The following is a 14,296-nucleotide window of genomic DNA, read 5'->3' on the forward strand; positions in this document are numbered from 1 at the left end:
TCAGGCTCCTGCGTGACAACAAATCCTGCTAATCGCCGATACCCCACTCCATTATTCCAAGCGTAAGCAGGAGATGATAAAGCTCCCAGAATGCTGCCCAGCAGTCAAATACTGTTCAGTCTAGTAGACCGATATTCATCAATTACTTTTTTGCTATACCTTTCTTGTATCTCCCAGGATCTTTACATTCACACCCTTGTACACGCAAGAACACATAGCCTCCGAATCGATGTTACGATACCCACCTACAAACTCTAAGGATACTTTCGATTCCTCAAGCACCGATCCTCCCCGGCTCACCACACCGCCCAAGTCCTCTGCGGTACGTGCAACATGTCGTGCTGGAAAAGAAGCCTCAGTTGGATGTTCAGAGCCTGAGGATTGGCTTGAATCTTGGGAATGGGAGATGTGGATCCCGTACAAAAACAACAGGAAACCCCTGTAGGGTGCCTGTAAAATGCGAAGAAGCGAATGTTAACTCCAAGCTGGAGGCCCTGATATCCCTAACACAATCGTCACTGAACCTCCGAACCGAGCTCCATGAGCTGGCAAAAGTTGTACACTGTGTTCTCCACCGGGGTGACAAAGATCGGTGATATCGAATTGACCAGTGGGCAATAGCTTTTCCTCCTGGATACGGCAATCTCACACATAATGCATCAGTTGAGGAGCAGATTGAATAAGTTTTGCGCGAAATCTCTGTTTACTGCGCTGAAATAAACAGGAAGAACGAACCCTGTTGCTGGAAAATTCGTGGACGACAGGTCCAGAGATGTACAAAAACAATCAAGGACATTATGAATCCAGAATGCTATATCGACAATGATGAGCTTGAGAGATTTCTTCAATTTCTTAGAGAGAATAGGTTCTGTCATAACCACGTCGAAAGTCAAGGTCTCAAACAAGTGGGAACCTGGAAGCGAGCGATCATGCATATCCGCAGCAAGATGGACTCAACACAGCCATCATCAGAAGAAATCATCACGTCTATTGAGGGTAAAGCACCAGACATAACCCAGCCTGGTAAGGAAGACAGAGCACTCTCAGGCAGAACAAATACTGAAATGGGTGTACAAAGCCCAAGAACATCAGTCCAAGGTCGCTCGAGGTATTTAACGCCGGCTCTGGAGGAATATGACACTTCCCGGTTCAACATCATCTCCATGCCTGAGCGACCGAATGATTACAAGTCCTCCGTTACCGAAATTCAGAGAATCATGTTTACCTCATTGAAAAAGGAAGAACGAGCGGAAGGTCTTGTATACGCATATGAGGTTGAGGGCAACAAAGGGTTTATCAAGATTGGATATATCACTAAACCGATTCAGCGGCGTTATTATGAATGGTCCTTGGAATGTAACCGGCGGTGCTTGCCAATCTATCCTACTTCTGATCTACCTGCCATCCCTTAAGCTGCTCGTGTGGAGGCACTATGTAATGCAGAGCTAAAGCACCGCAACATACGGATTTACTGTAGTGATTGCTTGAAGCTATGTGTGGTATGGTTCAGATTTCGCATACAGAAGCAGTTACAGTCATCAAAAAGTGCCCATATTGGATGCAATCCACTTCCTACCAGCCGAGCCAAGTGAAAACCTCGGATGAATGGACTCTGTTCAAGGAGGAGGAAGAAAGAGCGAAGGATATCAGCCAGTTTATGAAAAAATCTATCTTGTTTGCAGATTGGGCAGAATAAACCAGAGGGCTTGAAACCAGGAGGACAGTTAAGCTTCCAAATGGGACCTTAGTGTGACGGCTCAGCTCAGTGCCTTCATGAACATTCATTGTCAACATGGCAAACAATGCCATGAAAGCAATCGAGACAAACAGCTGCTTAGCGAGGCCACACACAACCATATATAAGACTTCTTTGTGTAAATAGATTCTTCTTTCTTTTCTTTTCCTCTTCAGATTCGATATTCTCGTCGATGGCTACAATAGTTTAGATAGGAATATCATTTCGTTATTATCTACTATTCCGAGCCCGTGACACTTAGGACTGCACCAGTGTGGTCCGGTTAAGAACAGTGTCTTAGAAACAGACAAACATAGAAATCCCCATGACAGGCATATTTTATGCAAAATCTAACTAGTTATAACTATGTAATTTCAGCTTTTTGCTTGCTGAAAAACACTAGGATTCATAGGCAGGTACATTAGAAAGAGATTTCAAATAGGAAGTGATCTAGGCAATATGCTGGCAGGCACAGCGTTCTTTCTTCTTTCCTCCTCATGCTAGCAGTTCGCGAGATAGTCTACCAATATATTTTATTGAATAGGACTGTCACAAAGATAATGACCTGATCGCAATTATGTCTAACTAGTTTTTATGTAAAAATATATTTTCTTTGTGGTTGGATTGCTTCATTTAACAACTGCGGTCGGAGAGGTGACCCACTTACTCATCTGTCCTAATCTATCAGTTATAAATCTATCAGGTCGGGGACAGATTTTTCAACTTTGAGAATATATAGTAGAATACCTTTGGATGAAATTTATGTTCAAGTACATTTTCAGTTGTACTGGTTATTCTATGATAATAAGTACAGGATAGCCATTGTATGACGAACCATATTCAGATACAGTGATGTAGTGCTCTAAGACAAGACATGATCGTGTGCAGCATTCATAAATTTGATGATTCTCCGTTCAGCCGGAGACCTCACAGAGGACTTGACCTGGTCCAGCTCAATACATAGTTTGCCCTGTTTACCCCACAGTGGACTTGCTCCACTCCTATTTGGATCCTACTTTCCTATCCAAGCAGTAGTCCGTATACCACCTGTTTTCAGCTGACTGCCCGTTCAAAAAGACACCATTTGGTGATAATATCAAGGTGTCAATGGTTCCGATCATCCTGCGCGCCTGGGATTAGGTTTTCCTTATGCAAAAGATGGGATGTGATCACCCGAACTATTGGCGTGCCACCGTATTTCCTTTTTCGTACCCACGCAGCTGGTGATTATCCCCTCCCCTGTCATGGGTTGGGCATGATATACTCTGGGGCCTTATAAGAGCATAAGGTAACAGATTGCACTCGAGGTACACCAGACTTAACACCACAATTGCCTCTACAATGTTGGTCAAACAGGTCCTGGTATCGGCCCTTCTGGCCCCTGCTGCTTTGGCTGCCACCAACGCGGACACTGTTTTCTCGAACTTTGAGAATTTGCAAAAACGAGTCTCCTCCGCCCGTGACTGTTTCCAGTCTTTCAACGGCGGCGTCGTGCAGATTTTGACCTGCGGCTACGATATGGTCAGCCTCCTGACGAGCAGCACCAACTCGAATAAAGAGCTTGCAGATTTGGATTCTCTCCCAGCGGATAAAGTCCAGGCTTTCTTGGACCACTACCATGATATGCATGTGCTTGTTGGTGATGCTTTGAACACCGTATCTTCAAAGGTATGGGAAAGACAAGTCTCTCGGACTAAAATATGATATGCTGACCCTAATGAAGGCCGATAGTATAGACGAAGCGGGTCTGACCATGATCGCGGAAGTCCTTTTACGAACCTTCGCTGGTCAATCGGTTCATTTTGAGACCATGTCTAAACAGAAGCTTCCAGCAGCGAACCATTCAGAACTCGATGGCCCTATCAAGACTCTCGGAGACCAATTCGATAAGGCAATTGCGAAATTCTCCTGAACCCTGTCGGCTGGATGAGGGGCATGGCGGATACATGACAGTAGATAAGGCTCGAATATAGGATGTCTTCGGAAAGAGCTCGCTTTACTAGGCCTTCTTGATGTTGCTTGATATTGATCTGTTTGATACTTATCCATTTCTTGGCCATGAATTGAATTTCGAGAGTTCGAAACACATGGCTGTAAATATTGAAACGTGATTACTTCACCCTGTAATATCTTATCATAACTAGCCATCAATTGAAACGAGGATTGTCGTCGCCAGTACAATATTAGCAAACATAACCACTTAAAGAGAGGTTACCTGTTCATACCTGCAGGTTTCCCCTCGATTCCCCCTTAGACCTCCCTTTTCAGACGCAACGTAAACCACCAGTTACCATCAGCGTCCTCTCCAATGACCGATCAAATAATCAACAGAATGGGCCATCGATAAGTAGTATTCGGTACAATCAATGTGGACTTTCCATTGATAGAGAAGTGAATCAACATATCACTTCAATAGGCCCAGCGACAAGACCAGTGTACCCACCAGCCACATGCATGCCGTAACTAGTTCTGAAAGCTGAAAGCTGAAAGCTGCGTAAGCATAGATTTAGTCAAGAAAGCTGTTCACTTTCTTCATAAAGTTCAATAATGAGGGATCGACATAGAGTCCCTAGAACCATTAACCATCAAAGTGAAGGGTCAACTCGAGAGCAATAATGCGTCGATCCATCCGCGTGTCGCGTTTGAGGGTAGAGAGATTTACCAGTACCGCGATATCTTCCACTCTATGTCAATTTGTTTAGAATGCAAGAGTGAGAAATTTCTGATTCCACATACACACACAATTTTGGGTATTGCGAAACAATACGATAAGACTAATACAAACATCGCCAACACGGAGATTAAAAAACCATCGGTGTGTGATAGACAGTCGGAATATGAGCAGCTGAAAGATGTAAAGAGTACTATTACATGGTGCATATGCATTTAGACTAAATAGTATATAGGAAGGAATCCCTTGTCAAAAGTGATGATTGCATCTAATTGGTGATAATTCAGAGATATGCGGTAGATAAAAGCAATGGTTTTACTATATGAATGGTGTGTGGAGATGCCCAGGTTACGAACGCTAATTAAAATGGGACTCTGTGGGGAAGGCCCTGCATAGTCGGAGTTGATGCAGCCAGTCAATTTCAATTTGTGTGTTGATTTTCTCCCGAACCCGATCTACAGACTCACAGCTATATTAATCTGTTGTGGTTTGTTGCATCGCCCATATTTCCGGTACTTTCACAAGTCAAAATTTCTACCCTCTTCATCGCTTCCTGATATTTCCAGTGTTGCCTTCACACACTTATCCCACCTGTCGGCTCTTCACCCTGAACGAACAACACAGAAATGGGGGAATTTATCAGTGATGCGCTCACCCAGGAAGTGCCTTTGAATCAATCATCGAATGAAACACCGGGAAATGTTGTTGCAAGCAACTTCGAAACCGACGAGGGAACCCCACCCCATCCAGATGACGCCGATACCGACGACACTCACGTTCCCTTCCCCATCGCAATTGTGGGCATGGCCATGAGACTGCCCGGGGGCGTGAGCTGCGAGAAGGAATTCTGGGACTTCTTGATCAATAAACGCGATGGGATGTGCAAAGTTCCAGATACCCGATACAACATTGATGCTTTTCATGAAGACTCTAGACCGGGTGCGATTCGAACACAGAACGGATACTTCCTTGAACATGACATCAGGCGATTTGACCCAGAGTTTTTTGGGATCAGTAAGATTGAGGCTGCAAAGCTTGATCCGCAACAAAGAATGTTACTAGAGGTTACCTGGGAGTGTATGGAGAATGGGGGCCAAACGGGATGGAGAGGAAAGAACATCGGATGCTATGTCGGTGTCTTTGGCGAGGATTGGCTGGACGTGAAGATAAGGGACCCCCAGGATCATGACCGGTATCGGGTTGTTGGAGCCGGCCCCTATGCCCTCTCGAACCGTGTTTCGTATGAGTACGATCTTGGAGGCCCAAGTGTGACGATTCAGACAGCCTGCTCATCGTCCATGGTAGGACTGCATGAGGCTTGCCAGGGTCTCTACTCTGGTGAATGCTCTTCTGCCTTGGTGGCAGGCACCAATCTCATCTTTACACCAACCATGTCGACATCAATGTCAGATAATATGGTGATATCAAAGAGTGGTCTTTGCAGGACGTTTGATGCGGCAGCAGAAGGTTATGGAAGAGGAGAGGCCATCAATGCTATATTGATCAAGCCTTTGGATAAAGCTCTTCGGGATGGTGACCCTGTCCGAGCTGTTATTCGCTCCAGCGCGGTAAACTGCGATGGGAAGACCCCTACCATTTCAACCCCTGGGCATGCAGCGCAAGAGAGGTTGATCAGAAGAGCGTATAGGAAGGCAGGACTTGAAGTGTCATCAACTGCGTTATTCGAGTGCCATGGCACAGGGACGACTGTCGGAGATGTAGCAGAAACATCTGTTGTGGCGAAGATTTTTGGGGAAAAAGGCATTCACATTGCAGCGGTATGTACCATGACCAGCGTTTGCAACCCGCCATAGGCTAATGAAAAATAAAGGTGAAACCCAATGTTGGACACGCCGAAGGTGCATCTGCAATCACGAGTGTTATACAAAGTGTTTTGGCGCTGGAGAATAAGACAATTCCGCCCAATGCTCACTTCCACAATCCAAATCCGAACAGTATGCCATCCTGCTAGCCCAGCTAGCTTAGAACTACAAGTCTGAATACTAACCGAAACCAACCAGTCCCGTTTGAAAAGGCAAAGTTGAAGGTGGCCGTGGAGCCTACCCCTTGGCCAACGGACCGAAGCGAAAGAATAAGCATCAATTCATTCGGAATTGGCGGAACAAATGCTCATGTAACTTGCCTCCCATGGATCTCTGTATTTGAAGTATAAAAGTTAACATTGTCAGGTTATCCTTGATTCTGCTTCTTCCCTGCAACAGAATGCCATATCTACAGATGTAGATGACCAGGGCCTCCGACTTCTGGTTCTCTCTGCAAAATCAAAAGATTCATTGAATGGCCAGATTGAGAATCTCCAGAAGTATCTTGAGACGGCAAAGTCATCCTTGGGCGACGTTGCATATACCTTGGGTTTTAGACGAGAACACATGGCGCATCGGGCATTTGCGCTCGCAGACGGGGACGGGAAAGTCTCGTCGTTTGAAAGGTCCACGTCTGTCAAGGAACCTATCATCTTCACATTTACCGGCCAAGGTGCCCAGTGGCCTGGAATGGGCAGGGAACTGATCCAACAAATCCAAACCTTCCGGGAAGATATTCAGATGATGGATGGAGTCTTACAAGGGCTAGAGAGCAGACCGTTGTGGTCTATTGAAGGTATGCTTGCACTCTGTATCAAAAGACCAAATCTAATAATGTTTAAATTTAGACGAGCTTTTGAAATGCGACGATGAAAGTCGAGTCGCAGAAGCGGAATTTGCACAGTCCCTCTGTACAGCCGTTCAAATAGCTCTTGTTAATCTTCTTCGGACTTGGGGTATTACGCCTGATGCAGTGGTAGGGCATTCCAGTGGAGAGATTGCAGCCGCCTATGCATCGGGTGCAATATCCGCTAAGGTGGCGATTCTCATCGCTTATTTCCGTGGCCAAGCGATGAAGAATCTGTCCTCTGAGCGTCCGGGTGGAATGGCAGCTGTTGGTCTTGGCTCCGAAAAGGCACGGCGTTTCCTGAAGCCGGGCGTCGTCATCGGCTGCGATAATAGTCCGGATATTGTCACGCTATCAGGCGACATCGATGCCCTCAATGAGGTTTTGGATGATATCCATGCTGACGACCAGGGTACATTCTGCCGGAAACTCGCCGTGAATGTGGCCTACCACTCACACCACATGGCTGACGTTGGGGAAGTGTATGAGAAGATGGTCTCTCCCTATTTCTCATACCAGCCCTCAATGGTCCCCATGTACTCTACTGTTTCCGGAACCATCGTATCGGACCCGTCAACTCTGAGCCCCAGGTACTGGCGGAAAAACCTTCAATCCCCCGTCCTCTTCAACACAGCAATCGAAAGGATCCTGAAAGACGACGACCAGTCAAAGCTCTTCCTGGAGATTGGACCACACTCAGCGCTGTCTGGCCCTATCCGGCAGTCACTAGCCAAGGCTAATACCAAAGAGCACCGCTATATCCCGACTATTGTCAGAGGCAAAGAACCATGGAGAAGTCTTCTGGCCACAGCTGGGAACCTCTACACGCACGGTGCATCCATCAGTCTTCATTCTCTCATTCCACAAGGCAAGGTCGTGACAGAACTCCCCACATATTCGTGGCAGCACAACGAGATATATTGGGATGAGCCTCGTATTGTTCATGACTGGAGACATCGCCAATTTCCCCACCACGAGTTGCTAGGCTCGCGGACACTCGAGTCAAACCATTTGGAGCCATCTTGGCGGAATGTTCTGAAAATAGAAAACGTCTTGTGGTTGATGGGCCATGTACTTGGCACTGATGTTGTCTTTCCTGCTGCTGGTTATCTTGCCATGGCAGGTGAAGCTGTGCGGCAATTGACTGGATCCACGGACTTCTCCCTGAGGAATGTATTCATCCGAACTGCACTGATTCTAGAGGACACTGCAGAGATATTCACAAATCTGCGACCTGTGAAACTCACAGATCTTGTCGACTCCGTGTGGTTCGACTTTACCATTTCGGCCTATCAAAACGGAAAATGGAAGAAACATGTCGTCGGCCAGGTTCGCGGAGGACCTGACCAGGAACATGATGTCCCCAGAAGGCAGATCTATTCCCGTCAGGTTGACGCCGACAAATGGTACCGTGAGGTGAAAAAACGTGGCTTGGACTATAGCTCCCATTTCAGGGGACTTGAGCAGATCACCGCCAGTCCAACTACTCTCCAGGCTTCTGCAGTTGTACATGGAAGTGAACCGCCGCCCCGCAGTTACTATGCTCTCCATCCGACCGTGATTGACGAATGTCTGCAACTCCTTATAATAGGAGCGACACAGGGCATCTCGCGTCGAATGACAAAGATGTGTCTTCCTACTGCCATCGAGTCTCTATACATTAGTGAAGGCCGTGGGCCAATGGACTTGAACGTTGTCTGCGAGACCACCGGTGGTACCATACAAGGATCGTCGACTCTCTTCACAGACTGTATGGTGAATCTTCGTTTGGAAGGGGCCTTCTTCTTCGGCATTCATGATTCTGAGTCGGATGGCTCAAATGCGCTGCTGGCATCAAATGTACACTGGATGCCACATATTGACTATATCCCCCTTGAAAAGCAGCTTCCACCTCATGAACCACTTTTCAACGGGCAGCTGGGGGCAAGGGCAACGAGTGGATATGTGGTTGAAGCATATCGTCGCACAAGGCAGTCGACTCCCACCGCGGATCATCTCAAGAGATATCACACCTGGCTGAAAGATCTGTATCATAAGATTCAGGAACAGTCATCTGATTTGGTCCCGGAGATGAGGGAAGTGGATGTTTCTGTCCTTGGCCATCACGGTCCCTACGCCGATGCATTGCGCAAAGAAATGCGCGAAATCCATCCTGCGATGATGATTTCTCACCGACTCGCCGAAAGACTCTGCTTTGCGCTGCACGACATTTTGGAAGGTCGCACCAGTCCCCTCGAACTCCTCATGCAGGATGATGGGATGAAAGATTTCTTTGACGCCATGGCTACGGCTTCACCCTGTGAAGACTTCCTCGCATTACTGGGTCAATCCAATCCAAAGCTTCGGATCCTCGAGATTGGCGCTGGAACCGGTGGCTTGACAGCGATTGCCCTCAAGGCTCTCAGTCCAGCCAGTGGCCGGCTTTACTCCCAATACACATTCACGGACATATCGGCGGGTTTTATAGGAGATGCTCAAGAGAGATTTCAAGAGTACGATGCCGTCGAATACGCAACCCTTGATATCACCCGCGATCCAGAAGGACAGGGCTTTACTCCGGAAAGCTATGATCTGATCCTAGCTGGCAATGTGCTTCATGCAACGCCTCAGATATCCAGCACACTACAGAATGTCCGCAAGCTTCTGGCCCCCGGTGGACGTCTACTCATGCAAGAGCTCAGTGGGGATGTTCCTTTGATCAATTTCCTCATGGGGGTCTTGCCTGGCTGGTGGCTCGGAGAGAATGACGGTCGCATTGACGGTCCAGCATTGTCTGAAGAGCGGTGGCATGAAGAGTTGATCAAGGCAAACTTCACCGGTGTGGACGCCGTGCGATATGCCAATGACAGACGCTTGAGCCACGTAGGGGTGTTCCTGTCGGGAGCCAAAACTGTCGACATGAATAAGGAAGGGGGGCAAATTGGATTACTCTATTTGTCACATATCTCAGAATGGGGCCGAGAGGTCGAAAAAGCGCTTTCCCTTGCAGGCTATGCGGTGACATGGCACACATTGCAGGACGCACCCCGGTCTGGGTCGGATATTATTTCTCTCATCGACCTTGAAGGCCCATTCTTCGAGCACCTGTCAGCCGATGAATTCTTGCTGTTTCAAAGCTACGTATCTAAGTTAGCTGGTAATCATCTCCTTTGGATCACAAGGAGTGTCCAAATCACTTGTGAAGATCCTCGTTTTTCATTGGTGTTGGGGATGGCTCGAACACTGCGTTCAGAACTGGGTCACAAGTTTGCGACTATGGAAATTGACCGGTTTGATGGCATTGCCGTCGCTTCCGTTCTCAAGATCCTTGAGGCTTCGAGGGTTCAATCCGATCGGCCCTGGCTGGATGCAGATTATGAATATGCTCTCCAGGATGGCAAGATTCTTTTGCCGAGGCTTCAATGGTCTTCATTGGATCAACAGCTGGCTGGCCTGCCACACCGAGCGGCACCAAGGTCATTGGATATCAAATTCAATGGAATTTTTGATTCTTTACGGTGGGCGATGTCCATGTCGCCAATCTCACCACCCGAATTGAAAGAAGATGAAGTTGAAGTGGATATAAAATACGTTGGTTTAAATTTCCGGGTGAGCTTGCTCTATAACATGTATAGCATTGGCCACTTTCTAACTTGCACAGGACATGATGATCACCATGGGCTTTCTGGGAGATACGGATCAGTTGGGCTTCGAAGGCAGTGGAATTGTTCGCCGCGTAGGATCGTCTGTTGAGCATTTGCGAGTCGGCGACAGAGTCGTTTGTCTCACTGATGGGCTCTTCAGCACGAAAGTAGTGGTCCCGGCTGTTCTTTGCCATCATCTCCCCGGAGAAATGTCCATGGAAGATGCGGCGGCCGTATTAATTATTTTCGCCACGGCGATATATTGTCTGATCACGGTTGGAAACCTCCAAAAGGGCCAATCGGTCCTGATCCACTCAGCTTGCGGAGGCGTTGGACTGGCTTCAATCCAGGTTTGTAGAATGATCGGGGCAGAAATATACGCCACGGTTGGGACAAGTGATAAGGTTCGCCATCTCACTGATGTCATGAAAATCCCAGCAGACCATATCTTTGATTCCAGAAGCACATCATTCTTGCAGGGCGTGCTTACGGCGACAAATGGACGCGGTGTTGATCTGGTGCTGAACTCTCTGTCTGGTGAACTCCTTCATGCCTCGTGGAAATGCGTCGCCAGATTCGGCAAGATGGTCGAAATCGGAAAGCGAGACTTTTTGGGCCACGGCAAACTCGACATGGATGTCTTCCTCAACCACCGTTCCTTCTCTAGCGTGGATCTCAGAATGCTATCGCTTGAGAATCCGATGGCGCTACGGAGCCTGGCTGATCAATTCGCCGATTACTTCAAGCAGGGGAAATTGGCACCAATCAGACCGGTGACGGTGTTCGACGCTTGTGATATTGTCAAAGCATTCCGTCACATGCAAACGGGCCAGCACATGGGGAAGATTGTAGTGAGAATGCCCGAGGACCCAGAAAGTCTGCCAATCACCAAGATACATGACCCCGTTTCAATCTTCAGATCGGACGCCTCCTACCTGTTGATCGGTGGGCTCGGAGGACTTGGTCGAGCTGTGAGTATCTGGATGGTCGAAAAGGGCGCTCGCCATTTCATATTTCTCTCTCGGTCCGGTGCTCAGTCGCCTGATGCTCAAGGCTTTATCAAAGACCTGGAAAGCCACGGCATGGTCAGCGCGACTGTGGTGACTGGTGATGTTTCCAACAATGGAGATGTCCAGCGGGCTCTTTTTGCAGCAAAACGCCCCATCGCAGGCGTACTCCAAATGTCAATGGTACTCAGGGATCAAATGTTCTCTAAAATGACCTACGAGGAATGGGCAGCCGTCCTGGCGCCCAAGGTTCAAGGAACATGGAATCTCCATTTCGAGCTCCACAACATCCCACTTGACTTCTTTGTTCTCTTCAGTTCTGTCACAGGTATCATGGGTTTTGGCAGCCAGGCCAATTACGCTGCAGCCAATACGTTCCTCGACTCATTTGTCACATATCGTCACTCGCAAGGACTACCAGCAAGTGTACTTGATATTGGTTTCATGGGAGATATCGGTTACGCAGCTGAGCAAAGCCCACAAACGTTGAAAGCCATCACTACCATCGATGGTCAGATCCTCGGAGAAAGAAATCTACTTCAAGCTTTAGAAATTTCCGTGTTCTCTCAATTCCCTCACCACTCATCGCAACTCCTCTTGGGCATGGGAACAGCGACTCCCGGTGTGGAACCTATGGTGCAGGAGGGTCGTTTCAGCCGTTGGCGGAATGCTGCTGTAAGCGGCAAAGCAACAACTGTCTCTAGGTCCCACGAGTTACGCTCCCTTCTGAACGAAATTGAACAAAATCCCAAATTGCTGGATGAGCAATCCACCCATGACAAGATTACAGTCGAGTTGGGTAAGGTTGTCGCTGCTCATCTTGCCTATTCGGAGGACATGAGCAAAGAGGAGCTTGCCAATATTGCAATCGATTCATTAATGGGCATTGAAATTCGCAGTTGGTTTCGCCGTAACGCCGCCATCGACATCTCCCTGGTCGAGATATCGAATGCTGGCACCGTTGGAGGGCTTGCCACTGTTGCGGTGAAGACGCTGCGCAAGAAACACTGTGATGGAGAAGAAGTTTCCAGTCCAAATACCCCGCCATCCTCGGCTGAACCGGATGAATTGGAAGTTTGTTTGGAGGACATGAAGCTGGGTAGTGACTTGCGACCTCTTCCTGGACCTATCCCTGACTGGTGCTCCGAATCCGAAGGGCGAATCTTCTTGACTGGTGCAACAGGATTTTTGGGCGCATTTTTCCTATTGGATCTCCTTGCTCTCCCGCAAGTAAAGAGCGTCACTTGTCTGGTTCGAACAACTGATCCCGAGTCAGGCAAACGGCGGATTGAAAAGACACTTTCCCGATACAGCCTGCCCCTCGATGGTCTGAGCAAGGTCACTGTGGTCCCTGGCAGTATTGCCTATCCGAACTTGGGAATGTCAAAGGAAGACTTCGACCACCACGCTCAGACATCGAGCGTTGTCTTCCACCTTGCAGCCCATGTCAACTATACCCTTCCTTACTCTGCTCATCGTGATGCTAATATCACTGGACTTCTCAATGTGCTAGACTTTGTCAATGCTGGCCGTCTGAAGCCTTTGAATTACTGCTCTAGTATCGCAGCGTGCGGTCCCTCAGCGTATCTCTCCGGTGGCACTATCCCCGAGGACGAAAGGGTCATGCTTGAACGCAAATTCTTTGAGTTGCATGTTGGATATACCAGAACCAAGCTTGTTGCGGAGAGTATTGTGTGGAATGCAATCGCCAACGGCTTCCCTATAACCATCTATCGCCCAGGGCTTGTGACGGGTCACAGCGGCACAGGAGTCGACAAGCCTGAAGACCTGTTCAGTCGCCTCATGACCAACTGCATCCAACTCGGAGCTTTCCCCATCCCACCTCCGCAACGCAACCAGATCGTCCCAGTCGACTATGTGTGTGCAGCAATCTTGCATATCTCCCAGTCTCAAGAGAATCACGGCCATGCCTTCAATGTCGTTCTCCCAGATCAAGATGAAACCATCACAATGGCTGATACATTCGAGCTATTGAGCGACTGCTGCCCTAGTCCGCTGCGAGCAGTCTCATCGGCCGAGTGGCTGCAGATTTTTAGAGAAAGAGGCAAACAGGGTATGAAAGTAGCGACTCCGATGCTCCAAGAACGACTGGCGGACAGTCTGATCTGGTGGGATACCACAGGCGGGATGTCCACGTATGAAACCACAAATCTGCGCCGGGCGTTGGCGGACTCTCCGGAAATTTTGAACGTCAAGCCTAGGCGAGAGCTGCTCCGGACATACTACACTCATTGGGAGGCTGCGGCTGCGGAGACAAATGATGTCGTTTGAGGGTTGTTCCATATATAATATTGTAAGATTAGTCTTCGTTTATGATGATACAAATCATGGTAATATTTATTGTTTCCAAAATCGTTTATGTCTTGTATAGTATGACTTGCCCCTTTATACATGATTGCTAAGGCAATCTTGTTGAAGCCAGATAACATCTGTTCAGTATAGAACTGTATATTTTAAATCTAGTAAATGCATGTAGCTCGACCTGGAGCTCTAGTGATGACTGTCTAGTAGGAAGATAGAAGCAGTAAAAGGTATTATTATTATATTATTATTATTTAATAAGGTTTAT

General features: G+C 47.8%; 2 protein-coding genes across 2 annotated transcripts; both read left to right on the forward strand.

Moving 5' to 3' along the window:
* Positions 1–3,076: 3,076 nt before the first annotated feature.
* Positions 3,077–3,647, forward strand: ACHE_11444S (uncharacterized protein; the record flags this gene model as incomplete). Its single annotated transcript, XM_043276014.1, has 2 exons — positions 3,077–3,403; positions 3,459–3,647. The coding sequence occupies 2 exons, from the start codon at positions 3,077–3,079 to the stop codon at positions 3,645–3,647; spliced, it is 516 nt and encodes a 171-aa protein (XP_043132564.1).
* A 1,385-nt stretch (positions 3,648–5,032) lies between these two features.
* Positions 5,033–13,998, forward strand: ACHE_11445S (type I iterative PKS; the record flags this gene model as incomplete). The annotated part of the gene is made up of 6 exons (XM_043276015.1): positions 5,033–6,184; positions 6,238–6,361; positions 6,428–6,540; positions 6,596–7,025; positions 7,078–10,664; positions 10,717–13,998. The coding sequence occupies 6 exons, from the start codon at positions 5,033–5,035 to the stop codon at positions 13,996–13,998; spliced, it is 8,688 nt and encodes a 2,895-aa protein (XP_043132565.1).
* Between the last annotated feature and the right edge of the window lie 298 nt (positions 13,999–14,296).

The sequence above is a fragment of the Aspergillus chevalieri genome, chromosome 1 (assembly GCF_016861735.1).
Source record: "Aspergillus chevalieri M1 DNA, chromosome 1, nearly complete sequence".
NCBI classification, from domain to species: Eukaryota; Fungi; Ascomycota; class Eurotiomycetes; order Eurotiales; family Aspergillaceae; genus Aspergillus; species Aspergillus chevalieri.